General features: G+C 43.6%; 1 protein-coding gene across 6 annotated transcripts in view; it reads left to right on the forward strand.

Moving 5' to 3' along the window:
- Positions 1–15,489, forward strand: part of DGKI (diacylglycerol kinase iota) — a 219,686-nt gene extending 204,197 nt beyond the window's left edge. For 3 of the 6 annotated variants that reach the window (XM_075755708.1, XM_075755700.1, XM_075755717.1), the window contains 5 exons: positions 2,508–2,545; positions 4,084–4,204; positions 11,615–11,651; positions 13,530–13,629; positions 15,049–15,305. In XM_075755708.1, the coding sequence (XP_075611823.1) occupies positions 2,508–2,545; positions 4,084–4,204; positions 11,615–11,651; positions 13,530–13,629; positions 15,049–15,165 (413 nt within the window). In that variant the 3' untranslated portion in view covers positions 15,166–15,305. Of the gene's footprint in view, positions 1–2,507; positions 2,546–4,083; positions 4,207–11,614; positions 11,652–13,529; positions 13,630–15,048 lie in introns of those variants that run through there. The other 3 variants (XM_075755694.1, XM_075755734.1, XM_075755727.1) reach the window with 2 other exon arrangements.
- Positions 15,490–21,331: the final 5,842 nt, after the last annotated feature.

Consider the following 21,331-nt stretch of genomic DNA (forward strand, 5'->3'; position numbering starts at 1 on the left):
TACTCAACGTAGAAGATTTGTCATGGCTTGCCAGGCTTTTCTTTTCACTTCATACTTTTCTAGATCTCTCTCCTGACTTTTCTAAACTATAATTAGGAGAGGAACCTAATGAAATTCAACAAGGGCAAGTGTAGGGTCCTGCACCTAGGGAGAAATAACCCCATGCACCTGTACAGGTTAGGGGTTGACCTGCTGGAAAGCCACTCTGCAGAGAAGGACCTGGGAGTCCTGATGGCCAACAAGTTATCCATGAGCCAGCAACGTGCCCTGAGAAGACTGAGAGGGGATCTCATCAATACTTATGAATATCTAGAGGGTGGGTGTAAAGACAATGGGGCCAGACTCTTTTCAGTGGTGCCTAGCGACAGGACAAGGGGCAACAGGCACAAACTGGAACACGGGAAGTTCCACCTGAACATGAGGAAAAATGTCTTCACTGTGAGGGTGACCGAGCACTGAAAGAGGCTGCCCAGAGGGGTTGTGGAGTCTCCTTCTCTGGAGATATTCAAAACCCACCTGGATGCGATCCTGTGCAACCTGCTCTAGGTGATCCTGCTTTAGCAGGGGGGTTGGACTAGATGATCTCCAGAGGTCCCTTCCAACCCCTGCCAATCTGTGATTCTGTAATAATCTTAAGCATGGTTTGCGTAAGAAAATGGATCTCTGCCTCTTAGGAAGTAAATTCAGGGAAGCCATGTCTTAAAACACTGGATGTAGAAGGCAATGAAAAGCTGGTGTCACCAGTTCATTTGTTTTTCGTGTGTGTGAGGAGAGCAAAATATTTATACAAGTCCAGACTGTAGTAGCCCAGATTGGCAAAAAAAGGAGGAAAAAGATAAAATGAATGACACAGGGGTTAAATTCTGCTCTGCTATTAATTTGGGCTGAGCTACTATTAGAACTATTGGGGGAAAAAAGGACATAAACCCCTGAAAATGAAATCTGAAGAAAAGATGTACATGTTATTTTTCCAGTTCTAGCTCTTACCTTCTGGTGTTTTTCCATTCCTCAAATCTATGTACCCTCCCTCCCACGGATGCCAGGGGGGATTTGCATGACTTAGTTTAACTCATGGTCACTGTAAAACTGCCCTAAATCCAATGTCACAAGAATTGCTGCTACTGCTTTCCCAAGTCAGAACTTAGCTGGACTGGGTTTTTGCTTTTCCTGCTGCCGTGTGGCCAGAGCATGAGGCATTACTGAGACCAGGAAGCCACGTACAACCCCAGGTGTTTTCAAAGACAGGGACATTTGCTGAGTCGTCTTTGCATGTCGTTCCTCTTAGCAGTGTTTAGGTTGGATGTGTTGTCATTTCTGAAGCCGTAACAAGCTCCTGGTGGGATTCACACTGTGCAGTTTCCTCTGTGTTATTTTTCAGAGGCACAGCTATACTATGGTTTTCTTCCCTCTTGTTCCTCCCTATGTGAGCTTTTGGCATCTTTATCAAGGATGGCACTTGAGCAAATGCTTAACTTGATTGCACTGCCTAGACTCGAAGATAGAAATGGGCTTAGGCACTCTTGAAAAAGTATGAACTGAGGCAGATGTTTAATGCTTTCTAAGATGAAAACCACGTAAGTACTTTCTCAGAAAGATTATTCATAATTGTTTTTTACTATATATCATGATGGGGAGGAGGAGGAGGAGAAGAGGAGGAAATAGCTGCATAGCAGTAGATTTGTAATAACTTCTCATGTTTGTGATTATTGCCACCATGATGTTTTTAGCTGAATGCAGCCTATACATAGGGCAATACAGTCCCAGGCTTTTGTCTTCCTTCTTCTTTTTAATAGGCACAAGGTAGACAGTAGTGGATAGTGAACAGCTCCTGGCTCTGTGCACACCTGTGTTCTGCCTTGCTGTGAGCCTTTGTTCACTTTGCCTGTCTTTGTGTCTCTTTCCTTCTGTGTCTGTTTAAATTACAAAGGCTAAAAAGGTGGGGACTGGCTCCTGCTCTGTGTTTGACCCTGCCTGCCAAACCTGGGAACTTGCTGCCCACTGGCATGTCAAAATACTTTGTAATACAAATAATTATTAAGAAATTTCTATTTTGCTACCTAATCATGTGCAACTTGAGACTCTCAATGTATTTGACACTAACTGACCACTCCATCATCAATACGAATAAAGTCTGAGAGGTCTGAGGATGCTTTCAGGTTCTCTCTGTTTGACATTGATGTCTTCAGTGACAGCTCAGGTGCCAGAGACTTGGGCCCACCCTGTGGACACTGTTGAAAGGTCCCTGAAGTGTCTCAAGGCAAAAACTCGAGTAGACTCAGGGCAGCATTGGAAATGCTGACTTGATGTCCCTAGAGCTTTCGTGCAACATGGACAGTCTTCCACCTGCCTGACAGTGCAGGGTGTGCATTGGTTTTGATAGTATATGAGAATGCAAGTGGATTGAGGCATTGGTCTTAACTTGCACATACTGTGAGCTGTGTTTGCAGCTGTGAGGCTATACGCGTAATGCTTTCTGCCTAACGTTAGTTTTCTGTTGTTTTTTGCAGCACTTTTACAGGCAGTCATAGCTGGTGATCTGCTGAAGGTAAGTACAGAGCACTGTGTGTCCACTTTTTCACAGCTTTCTGCAGGTCTGATATACTGCAAATTTTATCACACCTCTGCTCAAAACATAAATAGACTGCTGTAGGGACTGCTGGCAAATGCCATTTTACAGCCTTTCCAGGAAACCCTGAGTATTAGGGGAACACATCAGTCAGGTGAGATATGAAATTCAAGTGAATAGGACCTGGTGTTAAGACAGCACCTTTCAGCCGAGGATTCATAGCGCACTGCACAGAGCTATGTGTCAGGTACTAACAGGGAAATTACTATACTGGCAAATGCAACACTGAACAGCAGGGTAGTTCTGACACAGCCTTACACAGTAAAGGATATTTTACAGCACTGCGGTTGGTGGCCAAGCCCCTAGAGTTGCTAGAGACTTCTTATTTTCTACCTAGGCAACCACCAGACCAGGTAGTACAAACCTCAGCTTGTTGTTTTATCATCTGATGGATGTCTCAAAACATGTAGTGTCTTGGTATTGTTAGTTACTGGGAGGAAAAGGCACCCATGCAAAAAAATGTTTTGTGCCCAAAGTCTGAAGCTCCATGTCTGACAGTTATTCAGGCTACGTTTTTCAGTAGCCAAGCCAGGATTTGAAAATATGCCCTCAAATTTGGATGAGGACTGTGATTAATGATTGCAATTTTATCTGCGAGAAGCCAGCTTGGAGCCATTTGTAAAAATGACAGTACTGTTAGGCCAGCTCTTTGCCTGCAGATGCCCCTTCTAAACCTCCACCCTTGCGCTTGTGGCTGCAGCATCTAGGGAGCAGTTCTTCAACCAGCAGTCATAAAAATTTTGTTTCCTTTCTGCTTCTTGAAAACTTTTTGCCTGTTTAGTTTGACAGGGAAACTTCTTGCCCTTCTTCAGATGTACTGCATCATAAATGATGCCTCACTGTCACAATCCTCTCTCTCTTTTCTGCAGTGATCTGTACTGCAAACCCCCCAGAGTTTGCAGCATTTCTGAGACCTGGCCAGTTGCTCTTCTCTGCCCGTTCTTACCCCATGTAGTGCTTTCCCCTCCGTCATCCCCAGGTAGGGGGCAGAGAGTAGGAAGGGAGATCTGGGACAGCTGAAGCCCACCTCCCTGTGGATTTTTGAGTGGAGTTACCTGGCTTAGTCAGAAAGTGTGTGTCTCATGTGCTGAGGAAAAATTGGAATTTTCAGTAGAGAAGCACGGATTTTCTATCAAATACATATATTTTAAAATATCCCAACAGTTTCACCAGAAGTGGTTTGCAAGCATTGCTAGCAAGCAATAATTCATTGCCAGTAGAGTAGCAATGTCTCATTGTTTAGGAAATACAACTGTTCTTCTTTACCCATAGAATTGCTGATACTTCTAGTTTCAGCTATTTTTTCACTGGGGCCTAAAAGATGGCTTTAAAGTAATATTTTATTTCATTTTATTCCATTTTTGTGCTGACCTCCTATGAAGATTAGTAAATAATTTGCTTGCATATTTGTTTTTCTGCTCTTCCCATCTTATCTTTCTGTGTGCTTTTTTTTCCAGTTCATAGAATGCTGTAAAAAAGGAGCCAATTTGTTAATGCAAGGACCGGATCACTGCTCCTTGTTGCACCATGCTGCCAAGACTGGGCATGGCGAGATTGTGAAATACATCCTGGAGCATGGTGAGTCACAGTGGGCAAAGCCACAGACAGCTGTACTTCAGCCAAGCGTCAGTCAGGTAAAACCACGCCGTGCGGCTGGAAGTGCCCTCGCTCATCTGTGGTCATCCTCAGCAGAATGTCCACCTGCAGCATGTGTAAGCAGGAGGCTAGGAATGCAGTAGCAATGACAGTGATGGCTCCAGATAAAGGGAAGTGTGGAAACAAAAATAAAGATGGCTTTTGAGAAGAATGGGTGTTTTCACAGTTGCATCAGTGGGGGCACTGTGAAGAAGCAGTGTGATGCTCTAGTTGGAACCTCTGGTATAGGAATCCTCTGAACTAATTTGTTTTTCAATTACAGCATATGTTGTAGAAAGCATCTAATCTCCATTAAAATGTTTACAGCAATGGAGAGCCCATCCAACCATTGGTGGTATTTCAGTATCTAATAACACACTGGTTAAGAATCTGTGCATTTATTTCTAGACTGGATTTGCCTAGCTTCCCTTCCAACCTTCCAGTATTATGTCTCTGTTAGATGTAAGACCATACAATAACAACAATTTATGATGTCCATTTTATATTTATAGGCTGTGATCATGCCATTTCCCTTTTTTCTTTTCAACTCTTTTTATCTTTGTCAGTAACGTGATTGTAGGCATGCTTACTCAGGCTATGCAGCAATTTCTGTGTCTATGTACGTTTGAGGCAGTCACATTTAGGAGTTTCTGTCTGTTGAACTACCGTAATCTTGTTCACTGGCTGCTGGAGTGTGGTACAGTAATATTGTCACTGCTCTGCATGCAGAGCTAAAGCCCTAGTGATCAGCCTCCTGCACCATAGCAAAAGTTTTCTAGTCCTTTAAACATTCTTGTAACTCTTCTCTGATCCCTCTTCAAAATATCAATGGCTATTTTGACTCTGGATGTCAAAATCAGCTATATTATTTCAGCAGTAGTATTAGGACTAAACACAGAGGCTGACTGGCAATTGAAATAAATGTTAGATAATGTTCAAAAGTTACTGCGGAAATTGTACAGAGAGAAGAAAAAAGCACAACTCAGGAAAGGAAGAGGCAATAAGCCATCTGTTAACATTTGTGTGTTAATTGGAGTGGGATTTAGCTCAAGCTTGACTCCTAAGTTTAGGTGTTTACATACAGATGTCATGTAATTTATGGGTCTAAGTTTCTGTACTGTCAACAGACTCAATCCATGACTCAATTCATTTGCTCCTGTATGACAGAGATACTAGAGACCTGTCCTCTTTCGGTGGCAGATGGAAGTGAGGAGGGCATCTTTAATAGCAGCAGACTTCTAGCATGACTAGCTCAAGGGACACCCTAGTCAAAGTGGTCAGTGCAGCCCAGCGAGCGATTCAGCTGACAGTTACCTGTGCGCTTTATTCATTTAGCTACACATAATTATCTAATGTAATTTACCCTTGGATATCCAGGACATCTGCATGGGTCTACAAGATAACATACGAGGCCTGTAGGAGACCCATACTGGACTGGCAGCTGGAGCCCAAGCAAGCATCCCTGCCATTCCAAATGCATCCTAAGGCCTGCCCGTAGTCATATCAAATGGCACAAAACATCTGTGTGTGGGTAGCTGAACTGTGCCCCAGGTACCTGACTGAGGGGGTCTGAACTGCTCCTTTAGTCTTTCATGTATAGATACCTACATATGGGCAGCTAAGTGCAGTTGGCCTTACATCCAAATGCTGGCTAGTTTTCTCCCCAGTTGTAAAAAGTCTTACCAGTGCTAACTCTACCTCCTATTTAACTTCTCTGGATTATCTCATTAGTCACAGTGCATATACATGCCTCTGAATTCTGTAGGCAGGCATAATTTCACTTAATTTTCTTATTGCCTCTGGTCTCACCTCACAGTGCATGTGACCTGTGCCAATTCACTGTCATGGCTGCCTCTCCAGGATTATTCCTGGGCACATACAGCTTAACTTACAGTCTGACCCAGTTACCATTCCTTTGGTGAAGGTTTAAAATGAGATCATTTAAGCTGGTAAGGATGTGAGCAGGGAATCCATGGGAATTTTTGAAGTGAATAGAGAAATGTGAGGGATTACGGACTGTTAGACAAAGACAAACCAGAAGGTTGAGCAAATGTCAGCTCAGTTCCTCTCTCCCCTCTTTATCCCCAAGGATGGCAGGAAGCTTTTGCAGCTTTCCAGACATATGTCCTCTGGGCTTCTCCAAATGCATTGTTTGTTTAACATTCTCTGGGGATCAGAGAGTGCATGGGACAATGCTCTAATAGAGGCCTCCTCTCTTCTCCCACCAAGCAATTAATGAAACTCATTTCTACCCCGGGCACTTCTCAGTCACAAACGAGCTCTCTTGCTGAATCATCATCATCATAATGTCCTTGTTCTTCTGTTGCGTTCTCTGGCATCTGGCATCTTCTCAACATTAATTAGTGTATAAGACCAATGCTACTAATATCTGAGGCTTTCCCTCTACCTAGCTTCTTATTTCTGCTGATATCCACCCTGGATAAAAATGAGTCTTACTCCTGTTCTGGCAATTACCTCTGCCCAGCCATACGTCCTCTGCAGTTTTTCTGCCTCCCATACTTGGCTGGAGACAGTTAACATTAACAAGAGTTCCACTGCAAAATACCCTCCAGCACACAGCACAAAAAACCCATTATTAATCACACAGGGAAAATCTTCTGAATATCTTTAAAAACCAACAACAACCAACCAAGACAAACCCCACCATACCAGGAATTTTAACTGCCTAGTGTGAAACTAGTGGGGTGAATCAAATGCAATACAGGAGTAAGGAATCCCTCCCTGCCCATAGCACTGGGATTATGAAGGAGGGAAAAATTTGTAGTTTTGCTGTGACTGTCCTTTGTGGAGATGGCTTTACGCTTTCTGCAAACATGCAGGGGACATTAAAGCAAGAGGTTACTCTGTGATCTTGATCAGAATGATTTCAGATGTTAAGGGGAGGAAAATGACGCTTCCTAAATTAGAAAAAGCAGAGATGAGTCACACAAGGAGACTGCTGTGCAGTGGTGCCAGAGACTTAGCAGTAGACTAGCACAAGCCTGGAATAGCAGCTGAAGCACCAATGTAGTAGGTGTGAGGACAACAGCTGCTTACTGCTGCAGGAACAGTTGTGTTGGCTGCTGTTCCTGCAAAACAGTTTCTTTCTATCCCCTGTGCAGGAAGGGCAGATACACAGACCTATCTGTTGTTCAAGACTGCCTTTGTAAACCAGCGGTCTTTTGCTTGTAGTAGGAGGGTCACCTTTTAAGATCTGTCTGTAGCCGGGCTAAGGGAACGCTTAGCTTGAAACTGAGGGCCAAACTCAGTAGGTATCAGAACCACATCTGCTTATTGCTGCAGTCAGCAACTGTCTCATACCCTAATGCATACATATTAGAGAAGAGTTAACTGTTTATGTGCTTAACACAAACAGAATTAAGGAAGGCTTAAGAAGCTCCGTTAGGAAAAGGTCCTCCTAAATCGTCATCTGTATTTGGAATCAAACTTGGCTTGCAGTCTTTATCTGGCAGTTCTGAACTATTTATAATTTATAACTGTTAAACAAGACATTCCAAGGTTTGCCGCCTTCTCATCTTATCCTCTTCTCTAGAGACTCAAAAGACAAACAAGAATTCAGTAGTTCTTTTAGAGTATTTTAATTTTAAACAGAAGAGAGGAAAGGTGTTTACAGTTGCCTTGGGAGTTTGTGGTGAGAACTTCTGATGGAACAATCAGTAGAGCATCCCATCCTGAACATTTCTGTGACCTCGAACCTCAATGCCCTCAGTCCATAATATAGCATCCTCTGGTAAAAAAGATGATGCTTTCATTACTCTTAGCACTGCAAAGTAAACAGTGAAGATCTATCAATGCATTTGGATTTGCATCCAGACCAGCCATTTGTGAGGGGTGAACAGAAAACAGCTCAGTTTTCCTTGAAGGCACAAGGTATAAAATAATCTATTTTAATTAGCAACTTTACCAAATTTTAGGTCAACATGGTTGAGAGACAGTTACGATGGAAGGCATGCTCCCATAATGTGACTGCCCTCTGTTTTACAGTGGAACTTCTCAGCTAAAAGACACTAGCAGTAAAAAACAGACACTGTTAATCTTCACATCAGGTAAAAACGAGGAGTGTGGAGTTGGGGGAAGGCTTGAAATAGTTCTGACTTTGCAGATTACTATTATTTTAAAAATATTCCCTCTTTGAAGGTAAGGAACCAATTACAATTTTGTACCCCAGAAAACAATCAAGTTGTTAAACCAAGAGGGTTTTGACAGATAAACACCCAGAATTGCTGATAATGTCTGATATTACTGCTTAAAGCAATGCTGTCCTTCCCCAGTTCTGTGAAGGACTGACAGGACAAGGGACTGGCAGGGGTTAATAGCTGTGGGTCTCCTGTGGGTAGCTGTAACCATGTCCATTGGAGAAGGCAGGGTGTGCTGAGGGCCTGGAGGCCATTTGGACTGCATGGTGCTGTATATTTTGGAAATGCCTCTGAAATATGGTCATTTAGTCTCTCTTTTATGTTGTAGTGAGCTCAGCTAAAGGGCAGCTGCTTGTGAGCGTCTCCTTCCCTTCCCTCCTCCCATCCCCAGCTCAGGCTGCTTTGCCTCCTGAGAAACTGGAGAGAGGCTTTGGTGGAGTGAAAGGGCGCAGAAGGAGAGAAGGAAAAAAGTTAATAATTCTACACAGACAGTCTATCGGAGATGTTAAGGAAAGAGAGTGATCTCAGCTGGGCTTCCCCTCGGTGCGTCATGCTTTTCAGCTCCTTTCATGCGAACTTCTTCCCCCCCCTCCCATCCCCGGTCCCCATCCTGCCATTCTTTAGCCCCCAAGTCGCTCTCTTTCTTTCTCTCTCCTTTTTTTTTTTCCTCCCTCCACCTCTCCACACATTTCTATCTTTTGTTTTTATTTCCCCCCCTGCTGTTTTCCTTGATAGAAATCTCACTCATGCATTTCCCTTCCGGATTTCTATTGGGTTATTTTGTCCTCTCTCTCTCTGCGCCTTGGTCCCCTTTTCTTTCTCTGCCTCTTGTCCCGGAGTAAAACAGCCGCCTCCCCGCTGGGCCAGGATGACAGTGCCGTTAGCTTTCCCAGTGCCAGCCCTTCCCACATCTGTGCAGCTTTTGTCCCGGGGCAGAGGGGGATTTGGAATGGTCGGTTGGCAGCGCCAGGGAGACTGATGTAAAAATGAGGTCCAAAAAAGAGGGGAAAGGGAATTAGGAGGAGGGCGTGAGATGGTTTAAGAGAAGCACAAGTGAAAATAAAATAAAGAAGTAAAGGATACAGCTCAGGCTGTGTGTGAGTTGGGACATTCCAGCTTCAGAGATAGGCCAGAAAGAATGAAACAAATGAATCCTGGTACCACGTTGTGCTGCTAATCCATTAACCCCAGTATCTGGCCCTTATGTATGACTGGAATGGAGTCAGGGCAGTCCCATGAAATGCTTTATTTGGGACAGCATCCAGGGGACCATCCTTTGCATGCAGGCAGGATGTACCTGGCACCTCCTCAGGTCTGTACTTGCAGACTGCCTGCTCAGTCCTCAGGGCTCAGCTCCTCTGTCCTAGCCTTGCTGTTTCTTCCTGTTCCAGACCAGTTTTCTTTCACCCTTGGCTTCCCATCTCTCCAGACCTGCTCTGCCCCAGCTTCTCCTTCCTCTCAGGTCATATTCTTCTAACTTCTCTCCATCCTTCCTCCTAATATTTTAACACCTTTTGCTGCTCACCAGGGCAAGTACTTCTATGTCCAATGCAGCCAGTCCTGTTCTACCTTTGCATCACAACCTTCCTTATCCCATCCATAGTTTACTTGGCAGTGTCTTTTCTAACACACTGCAGGCCATTCCTGGTTACTATCGCTGGGATGTGGCATTGCAGCAAGCCATAGGGAATTGCCTCTATTTTTGAGAGAACATGATTTTCTCCTGGGAGATGTAAAGGAGTCTTTTTCTTCATCTGTTTTTCTTCTCTTTTTAGTTTCTCAGGCATTATCTTCCTTTCCTCTCAACAATGGGCCCTGCTTAGCCCCCTGTATCCTTCTTCATGCTTATGGGAGCTCAGGGGCTTTGAGTGTTTCTTCTTTTTGATAGGGAGGAGTGAACACACGACTGCCAAGTGCGGAGATGAGGATGCGTGGCGGCAGAGTCAGGGTGCTGTGCATTAAAAATTGACAGTGGCTAATGAGTTTGGAGAATTGCCATGATAGGTATGCAATGCCGTGTGCACTGGGGACTAAGCATGCTACTTTTTTGACCACCCCTTTCTCATGATGACAGAAGTGAAAGAGCTACCTGCAGCTCCAGGAGCCAAGGCAGCTGGCTGTCCCTGGTGATACTGCATGCGTATGTTGTAAAAGCAGTGAGGGACGTACAGGCTGCTCTCATCCATTCTGACACACGCTCAGAGTGAAAGAAGTGTAGAGAGGTTGTGTGTAGGCCTTTGTAAGCAAGTAGTGTGAAATTCCTCAGTTTCAGGTGAGATTTGCTGTAAGCTCTCGAGGACTCTTGAATTTCAAAGTCAAAGTGTGCTGAAGAGAAATATTCATGCACAGGAAGGAAAATTCCTGTAAAGTTTCACTGTTCCCCTTGCTAACTGCCCCATACCATCTGGCAGTACGCTCCAGAGCAGTGGAGAGAAGAATAATAAGCCAGACTGCAAAGGGAAAAGTTTTTCTCGTTTCAAATGCTATCCAGATCCTAGCCTTTCCATATCACTGTAATTCAGTGATGGAATTTGCTGCTATAAACATCTGCCTGTAGAGAATATCAAGGACAAAAGAACATTAGCATAAATGCATTATTTTGTCCCACTTAACAAAAATCTTTTCTTTTTTTCTTAATCTTACTTTCCTGATCATTGCTAACCAGTAGAGTACAGGATTTGCATATCAATATAAAGACCGCTGGGAATATTCCACCCTGATCTACATTCTGTATAACGCTATTAAATGGAGTAGCACAGAGATGTCATTCAGGACGGAATTTGGCTAATTTCAACTTCCTAATGACATTTTCCCTCTAGTACTAACAATAGATTTTAACTTGCAATATATCAGGGTTTCCAGTATATCAGCATTTTCAATGCACTGTACTTATGTGAACCACTTAATTGAGCAAGGTGAAGAGTGAGAAAATAAACTCCATGAATATTCATTCCCAGTATAATTTAGAGGCAGCTACTCCCTGGTGCTGACACTCCAGCAGTGACTGTGCATTCAGAATTTTGCTAGTGCAAAGGCTTGCACAAGCAAATATTAACTTGAAGCTTGGTGTATTTGTGCAAATTGAACTTTCAGTTGGCCTCTCTTACATATTTGCACCAGGAATCTTCTCCTGGTAGTCGTATTCTTCTAGTCATGCAGACAAATGCTATATGACATACCTGCCTGTCTTTTGCAGGTCCATCTGAATTACTGGACATGACAGACAGTGAAACGTAAGTACAATCTACTCTGCCCTTCACATCATATACATCACCCTAGCAGACTTCTCTTGTTTTTTTCAAGGGCAAACTTTCAAATGAAAAAGCTGGTAAAGTGGCACATCTCTTCAAAAACAAATAAGCAAACAAAAGTCCCCCTAAAGCCAAACAGCAACCACCTCATATGTGGCTTTCTGAACTAAAACAAATATTTCTTGAACTCCAAAAAGGACTTCCTCTCTGTTGCTTCCCACACTTCCTTAATCTTTCTAGAGGAATACAAATCCTGCAAGGTGCTTTGATGTTTCCCGAATCCAGTTATTGAGGAAGCCACATGAAGGGTAAATTCCAGAAATCAGGAAATTACTTTTCTTGTTCTACACCTTTTCTTCAGTCCCTTCTTGATTCATCCAGAGTGCTCTGCCTTAAGTGTCCCAAATGGCCACAACCTGTACAGTTGAATATTTATCTCAAGTAGTTAGAACCTCGATTACCTCTGTTATAAAAAAAAAAAGACTTTACTTTCTAATTACCAACTGCTCTACATCTTGTTATGTAATCAAGGTGTCACAAAGAGTATATAAGGAGAACATGAATAATCCTGGGAAGTACATGGAATATATAGGAAGCAAAAGTAGCCTTTCTCATAGGGGTTAAAGCTACCATTCCTCATCCCACATTGTCCTCCTCTGTGAATGGAGAATGACAGAAGGGTTCTGCACAAGGTACATGTGTGCAGTCCAGGGGTGATGGAGCCTGGATGGACTGTCTGTTTCTCTTCATCCAGTAGCACAGCACAGCCACTGAAATAAAGTGCAAGTGAACATGGCTATGAGGGCTTCCCTTTACAAAGGTCCCTCTGCCACTAACTCTTGAAAAGGGAAGATTCAAGCCGTAACTGGCAGCATGAATTTGTCTTTTGATCCTCAGGAGGAAAGCAGATAGTATCCCATTCTGAATTTGGTTCTCATGCAGTAGAGGCAGATTCATTACAAGGTTGTCTGTTAATATTTCAACTTGCCCTGTCGTGGACTGAGGCTGAAATTCCTTTATGCACTCTCACTTTCTGGGTAGGTGGGTGCAATATTTGTCCTGCTACACATATTTCTTGTGATTTGCTATTTTGGAGGTTATGTAGCGGCCTTACTTGCTGGACACTAGTATTAAGGACAGCTCTTCAACCCACTCAAAGCATACTTTCCTCCTCTTCATAGGCAAATCTAGATAGATTTCTTTAACCTCGGTACTACAGTCAGTCTCAGAAGCCTGTTACACATAGCCCCAGTCTGAGTGAGGAGCTTTGCAATAAATCTGCTCCCACTACATAGCCTTCTCTTTTAAAAAAGCATGTGTTCAAGCTTCCCCAGTAGCTCACCAGTCCAGTGGTGGAAAACAAAACCACAGCTCTTGCTCTCATACATCCAAGAGAGCAGGGTATCAGAACCAGGGCAGCAAGTGCACCAGTCACGGCTTTGATGGGCAGGATTTTTCTAGGATGCATCCAAGAATGAGGTTGAGGAAAGAAATTGCAGGAAGAAAAAAACACTGTTGCTGTGTTGCCTACTGTGAAATAAGAAGGTGGCTAGTTTGCAGCAGTTAGCAGAACTGGTGGCTGGATGGGGAAGTGACATTCGGTGCTTTGAATACATAAAACCAGTGCGTGTTTCTTTCCCATCCCTCAGAAATTCTTCGTCTGCTATTTGTGCATTGTGGGCTTTCCTACTGAGTCAAAGGATGTAGATGCAGGGAGAGAGTGCAGAAGTCTACCTCTGCCAGCAAGAGGCAACCTTGCAGAAATACAGCATCCTTCTCTCTCTGTCCTCTGCACCTCATACTTCGTAAATGTACATTGGTGTGATGTGTCTTACTGCTGGTTTCTGTACTTTGGTCTAGGGGTGAGACAGCATTACATAAGGCAGCCTGCCAGCGCCACCGTGCCGTCTGCCAGCTCCTGGTGGATGCGGGAGCCTCTCTGAGAAAGACGGACTCCAAGGTAATCCAGCCCCGTCAACCAGTTATAAAATGCTGCAGCCAAGCGAGACCGATCAGCATCCGTCCCCGCTGTGTGCATGATTGAGGTTTCCTCTTGTGTGCCAAGAGCAGCTCTTTTTAAACAAGCTATTTTTATTTAGAAAACTGTATTGATTTAAAAAAGTACAAGAAACTTCAGTTCAGTCCCCAGTGTGGGTCATCTTCACCATAGTGAGCTTGGCCTCAAACTATTTGGTGTGTTGGGTGTGAATGAGGCATCGCCATGGCACAGCATCCTCCTTCTCCTGTGTGGTCAAAAGAGAGGCCTGTGGGCAAGGACCACCTGGGGGAGCCTTGGTTTGTGATTGCATAGCATCTGTGAGGCTTCATTATTGTGGCTGACTTGCTTTGTGAGGATGGCTAACCATTTTCTTTTGCCCTCGCTTGCCCCTATGCTCACTGGTGTGACACTAACCACAACCCTCTCTCGGTGTACGCTTGGCTGAGAAAGTTGTCTAGGCAAAATTAAAGCCTAGGGATATTCTGTCAATACAACAATCTGATCACTTGGGAACCAGGTCCAGAAGATGCCCCTCTGGCATTTCTGAACATAAGCAACCTGCAGTCAGCAGCTGAGAGGTGGTTGGATCTCTGGGTTCCAGAGTCAGAAGCACCTTTGCTGCAGCAAGACAATTAAAAACAATTCCTACCATGTTATACTGTATGGGGTAGCCTATAAGGGGGAGAGAGAACATCTCTTTTTCAGATGAGATACTGTACATTGCAAAAGGTAATTTCTGCAACAGCTGAAATCCAGACAAGTGGCTTCTAGTTAATCTTCACCTGTCCAGAAATCCAAGGCACAGGAGTGTTTTTCTGGAGATACATTAATGCGTTTCCAATATTTTTTCATAGTTTAGGTTCAACACTTATGGTCCAATTTAACAGCACTCACAAGGTAGCTCAGATAATGGAGTAGCAAACTGATGCACTAAAGAATGATTTGTACTTGAGATAGAATGAGACACGTTGAACTCATCTCAAATGTTGGGCATCTCTCTGCACATCTTTAGCAAAGCGTGTAGTCTGTGAAGTGCACTTTTCAAGTGTTAGCTACAGTACTGTGTGTCGTATTCATTCACATAGGGATTGTAACCCTAGAATGAAAAATCACTTCCTTCCAGCATGTGAGCCTTTCTGCGTGATATATCAAATAGCATGTTGTTGCAGAACTGCATGATTTGTCCTAAACCATACAAGGATTTTGAAAATCTTCAGAATCTCATGACTGTGGTAGAAAATCTTGACTTAACACCAACTTGTAGAACAAACAAGTAAATTCTCCAAATTTGCTTCTATTCTTCATTCTCTGGGTCATGCTTTCATCTGTTTTTCTACATATGTTAGCATAAGACTTTATCTTCATGTTTCTTTATTGTAGGGTAAGACCCCTCGTGACAGGGCTCAGCAAGCTGGTGACCCAGATCTGGCCTCCTACCTGGAGAGTCGACAAAACTACCAAATGGTTTCCCACGAGGATTTGGAGACAGCAGTCTGATGTCTGAAAATGTCGAAGAGGATCCTCGGAAATCGCAAGGCTGCACCTGAGGCACTCGGGCATCATGTGAAGAAGAAGCTGATGGAATCAACGTGTCTCTCACTCGCGTGGAAAATACCTGAGGACATGCCACCAGTTTCTAAGGGCTACTGAGTCTTGCCACGGAACAGTTAGGTTCCATAAGTTAGCCCATGATGGATGAGGCGAGACACTCAAAGGTCTGTGGAATCCATGGGCCACGGAAATTTACCTTTATTGCTTCCAGCAAGTAGCATGAACTTCTCCCATGTTCATCTGTACAATTTATTTAAAAAAAAAAAAAAAGGAAAGAGAATAGAGGGTGTGGAGGAACAAAACTGGGACATTAAAACACCCACCCAGGCCCTCCTCCATCCCTATAGTTTCCTGCATTCCTTTTATTCTCCCATTCCCCTCACTTCTCATCAGTTAAATAATACCTGTTATCTCTGTGTTAAGTCTTCACAAATGGTCAGGCAGTAGCAAAAAATTTGAGGAGCTCTGGATGCCCTTAGGAAAAACCCAACATTTTTACCACCTATCCCTCCCTTGCTGTCCTCTCAGAAGCTGTGTCCTCAGTGCTCGATCACCGGGGAGTTTTCTCACTTTTGAAGAGGACTCTGCCTATTGCCTTGTTTCCTAGGGTATGAGGCACAGTTAGATTTATGGCAGTAACAAAACTTTGCCTCCTCATTGTTGCTGGGTATGCGGTTACGGTACCTTCATGAGACAGTCATTTGCACGGAAAGGAGTTACATGGGATACACCATGTTGTATGGCAGAGCAGAAAGTTACCAGTCAGGTTTCTCCACACCGTCATTGCGCGCATAAGGCCAACCTGGTTCTGCTCAGATTTCAAGCCTGCCTAAAAGTTAACAGCTATTATTTTTTACTTTTGAAAAGATGGGGTTAACAATGGGGAGAGATCTGTGCAAGATGGAGGGTGTTCTGATGGACTGACTTCTGGACCCAGTCCCCTTTGCATTACAGCCAGAGGTGGGAAGGAGACCGCTAGAACATCAGTGGTCAGCCTAGGCTTGCTGCCATCAACAAATGAACGAGCACTGCCCCGGTCGCATTGGGAATAGGAAAACCTTCTTTGGCTGAACTTGTAAACTATCTGAGTCCCCAAGGGAACAAAATTTCAGAGAGGCTATCCCACTGGAGAAGGACAAGCGGCAGCTTTTTGCCTCGTTACCCACTGTAGGCTTGGAAACGTAAAGTTGCTTAGCCGCTGTAAAGGTCAGCTGTGTCTTCTCTACTCATCTGTTCCCTGTCTTACCTCAAAGATTATAACCACAAAAGAAGAGAAAGCAAGCAGACATACACACAGGCATACATAAAATGTTCATCTTCAGGTTTTCAGTCACTGCAGACAACTCAGCTGCCAGAAACAGCAGAGCTTCCACTTTATCTGACCAGTTCCCATGAAGACGCTCACGGCCTACTTTTGCCATAATTCTTGCAATAGATTTCTGAATTTTGCTTTGTTGTTTGTTTTGAAAGACCCACTGGTGTTTGTTTTCACACACCTTGCTAGGTGTAGGTCTCTGGTAGATGGTGATTATCGGGATTACAAGCAGTTTGGAAACCATGAAAATAACTCAGGTCATTATTCAGATAAGTTTTTCTTCCTTAGTAGAAGTTGTGGAAATGAAATGAATGCAATTATTTTCTTCTTCTTCTTTTTTTTTTTTTTTTTTTGTTGTTAAACAAGAGCAATTGTTGTGGCAGAGAGGGAGGAGCTGAAAAATATACTTTTTATTTTTTTCTGTTTTCAAAAGTTCATTTGATATGAGCAAAATATTTCTTTAGTATTTCTTCCTCTGGAAGGAAACTATATATATTTGTAATCTATAGATCAATGGCGACATGAAATGTATTTTGTCTTATTTTCTGTCTTTACCTTTCTTGTTTAAAAAATAAAATATAAAAGCCAAATTCCTTCCCTTGATAATCATCCAGGGGCTTGTGGCGAAGATCAGTATGTGTATATATTAGAACAGAATTTGGCAACTGTTAAAATAAAAAATCAGAGTATAATTTTGGTGTATGTGAAATTTCCACAAGGAAGATCCTCATGCTGTGGTTTCATTGTAGGCCTTGCATCATTTCCCAGCTGTGAGGAAAGACATTGCTGTAATATTTCTATATATTTGATGAAAAATAAGAATTATATCCTTCTGCTTTGATTTACTGAAGTGAGAAACGGAGGGAGCTTCAATAACACCAGGGCCCGGGTCCTGTCCTGTGCTGAGGCCAGAGGATGGTCAGTGAGCCCGTTGCAGCTCCCTGGTCCTTTAGTCCCGTGAAGCAGGTGGAGCAGCGAAGGCTTGCCCTAATCACAGGTAGCTTCCAGAGGCCAGATGTGAGTTATGGCAAGGGAGCTGGGTCTGGTCCCTCTTTGTCCCCAGCGGTCCTCCCATCGGTGAGACATCCCTCGTGCCCGGGGAGCAGCCGCAGCAGGGGCTGGCTCTGGAGCAGCTGGGCAGGACGGGCAGATTTCCTGAGCTCCTTTGTGCCATTCAGACTGCTCAAAGGAGCTTAGAGAACACGAGAGAGTCTGGCTTGCCTTTTTCCCTGGCAGCTGGAGTACGATGCTATGATCAGAGTGAGCCTGTTGTGCCTCTGGAAAGCTGCCCGTGCTGTGTGTTCAGCAGGAGGCAGTTACTGTAGGCTTAAAATAAACCCCAGCGTTGGAGATAGGACAGGAGCTGGCTGTAGGTAGTGCCTTTGATATTCAAGGTGTCCCAAAGCACTGCACACATAATACATTAGATACTGGCGATGTATTTGTAGATAACAGAGCATGTATATTGTTTTCTGCGATGGCTCACACACAGCCAGGAGTATCAGAAGTTGGTTCACTGAAGGAAGGAATCTGGGGCCAGGATGCTGCAAGATTATTTCTTACCCCTTTTCAAGTGCCATGGGATTCTCGATTTTGGACAGCCACCAGAAGCAGGCAGACTCTCCAGCAGTTAAAGGTGACACGTACGTATTGAATCTCTTGAGCACTTGGGGTCTAGCTTAGTAACAGTATCGTTGTGTCGGCACTGTGCTGACCAGTTCCAAATTTCAGTGCAGCTGACAACCCACTTAAATTACATGTAAAACATTTAGATGTACTAAAAGTGTCTGTCCTGTGGCTGTGTCTATTTATGTGTGTATATTACTATATATATGTATATTTATAATTATCAGTATGCATATATATAGACTCACACACACATACACGCACACGCTTTTAGAGCTGTGCCATTTGAATGACAAAGTACCTAGGGTTGCTCAGCTACTGGGGTTGCTGGACTGACGAAATGTCATTTTCCATTTTAATTTGTTATTAAAGGGGACCCTTTTCGGTAGAACTGAGGAGCTCCTAAATTGTTCCATTGTACTGATTTTACTATCTCATTTTGGAGTTAAATGGAGGGAAAGAAAATATTTATAATGTTGATAAAATAAACTTACTTTTGTTATTTAATAGCATCAATTACTCTTATTTCATGTTTCAATGAAATGAAAGACATGGCGATGTTATACATTTCTCACTAATTGTAGCATCCCTTGGTATTGTGAGGTGTGAGGCTGTGACCCATGTAAGACAGGAGTTCAAGGCAAATTTTACCCATTACAAAACAGGCCTTAGACTCCAGTGGCTCTTTCGCTGTTTCACGTGATGGCTTTTCTGTGTTTTAGCACTTTTGGATTTCTCTAGATTTTTTTTACTGACACCCGTCACCCTTGCTTTTCCCCAGCAGCAGTAGAATTGCTGAATCTCAACTCATGGTGCTGTAGCCTGGATTAGGACTGCAGGAAATGTCCCCTGCTACATGAGGACTGTCATATAGAAGCACCAGAGAGATAAAGAAAATAGAACAAAACTGATGTTTTGTTGCCATTGATCTTCCCAGTTATATTTGCAGAGCTGGTGATGTTGTGGATGAATAGATGGGGCACATGTTTTTTCTGGTGGTGTGGCCATGGGAAGTTTGTTTGAGTAGCATTTAGTGGCCTCTTTTGCTCATTTTTGTCTTTGTTTTTGCTGTGATGGTGACACACATGGCAGTAAAAGTCACTAACACACAACCTCACCTAGAAGGTGGCTATTTCCTTTCAGCCATCTCAGATGCCTTCTGTGGGGTGTGTTTATGTGTTGACCCTTTCAGTATATCAAGACCATGTTGAGATGATGTGACTCTGGGCAAAAGCTATGGAATGGGCAAGCTGCATTGGTAGCCTTAAGCTTGCTGGGGGTTTAATGGTACTTGCACTCCATGTACTCCGAGAAGGAAGCAGTTCCTCGTGCTGATCCATTTGAAGTCTGTCATTTTCTTTCCCCCATTTCTTGCTTCTTTTGCACCAGACTAATATCCATGGAGAAGTATTCTATAAGAATGGTGTTTAAGCTTGTTGAAAGTATCATTTCTATCTCCGTTACATCTATGCATTTCCATATATTATTTCCTCTCTTTTCCTCAGTGAATCTGAGCCAAAGCGACATTGCATCTTCGGTCATTTCAGTAGTCCTAGAAACAGCTTATCATATACCTGTGCCTTTCTGGATACCTGTGAAGCTATAGGACACAGTATTACAGGGTTCGCTGTGGTACTCATCTTTTCATTTTGCTTTCTTAACAACAATGCAGGCAATTATTTTTCTTAATAATGGATAGCTACAGCTTTAAAATCCCGTGAGTTGCCTGTCCAAATCTGTTGATTGCAACGGCGACTCAGTAATGTGCTAAAAGTGACTTGCTAGCATATCGATGAAGACCAGAATTTTATGTGGAGTATGTGTCTTGAGCTTCAGTGCTTTAACTCCCTTCGGAAGTGCAGGGCGCAGATCATGGCTGCACTCTGGAAATGCCTCAAGTGGAGCTATAACCCAGCCCAGCACCCAGCTCTTGGGGCGAACAGACTACAGAGGGGTCAGGATGTCTCAGCCTTTGCTGAGGAGTTACAGTTGCAGACAGACTGTAGCAGCTCAGCACTTGGCTTGGGCTGCCCAAAAGTAAGCCAAGTACTTGGGCAGTTTCTCACTTCTAATTCTATTTAAAAGCTGGCTTGGGAGGGATGGCCTACCCAGCGGTCCAAGCAGTGACCGTGGCTAAGTTGTGCCATGGCCCCATGCTTCTCCAGGCTGCCTACCCGAGATCCTCTGTAGGTACCAGAGCTCAGGGGCCTCCCTCTCCTTCCCCAGCATGTTTCCAGCACCGCTGCCCATCGTGGTGCCCACAGAGAGCGGCATTCTCTCGTTCCCTGTACGTGTGCGCTGGAGCAATGGCCCCCACCTTGGACAAGGGATTTCCTGGCCATGTATGGTGCCATTCCTGCAAAAGGGGAAAATTCCCTCCCGCAGGCCTTGATCACACCAGTAAATTCATTACATTTGACTTCAGTGATTAGGCAGGCTTAGAGCTGAATAACCTTACTGTATTCAGCCATCAGAGTGCATCTTGTCTCCTGCCTTATTTATAAGGTGCCACATTCCAGTCTCAGCTGCAGTTTCTTGTTTCTCAGACTGCTTTTTTTTTAAAAAAAAAAAAAAAAAGGACAATCTATTCTATGCAGTACACATGTATCTAGTTACCCAGAGAGTGGGGAAGACAGGCAGCTCGTTTTAAAAACTCCTCATTCTGATGTGGCACGTGACGACTTCTAGAGTCTAAGCAGGGGGATGCCTTGCAACAAAAGCAATTGTTTCAACATAAACACATCTATAATTCAGGAAATAATTTGATGCTCAGCCCTTTAAAAGCAGTCAGCTTATGCTCCTGGATTCCCTACATGGAGGAGACTTTGTGAACCTAAGAAGGCAGTGATTCTCTTTGCATACATACACAAGAAGGTGAATATCTAAGAAAGCAAAAGATATGCTTTCTTTGGAAATTTCTTTGTATTATTTTGTCCTTATCCACTAGAAACAGAAGTCTGATTTCAGAATGCTATTTCAGAGTTCACCAATATGTTAACAGCTCCAGCATTCATATACAAAGTATGTAGAAGCTGCGGTATTTTGACATGCAGGAAATAAGCACTCCTTCTTTTAGCAATATAGTACTACATATATAATTGCTTCATCTAGAGCCAGCCTCCTTTTGCTGGCAAAGTGTAACACCTGGCTCTTCAATTAGTCCCTGTCTAG

This window comes from Balearica regulorum, chromosome 1 (assembly GCF_011004875.1).
Source record: "Balearica regulorum gibbericeps isolate bBalReg1 chromosome 1, bBalReg1.pri, whole genome shotgun sequence".
Lineage (NCBI taxonomy): Eukaryota > Metazoa > Chordata > Aves > Gruiformes > Gruidae > Balearica > Balearica regulorum.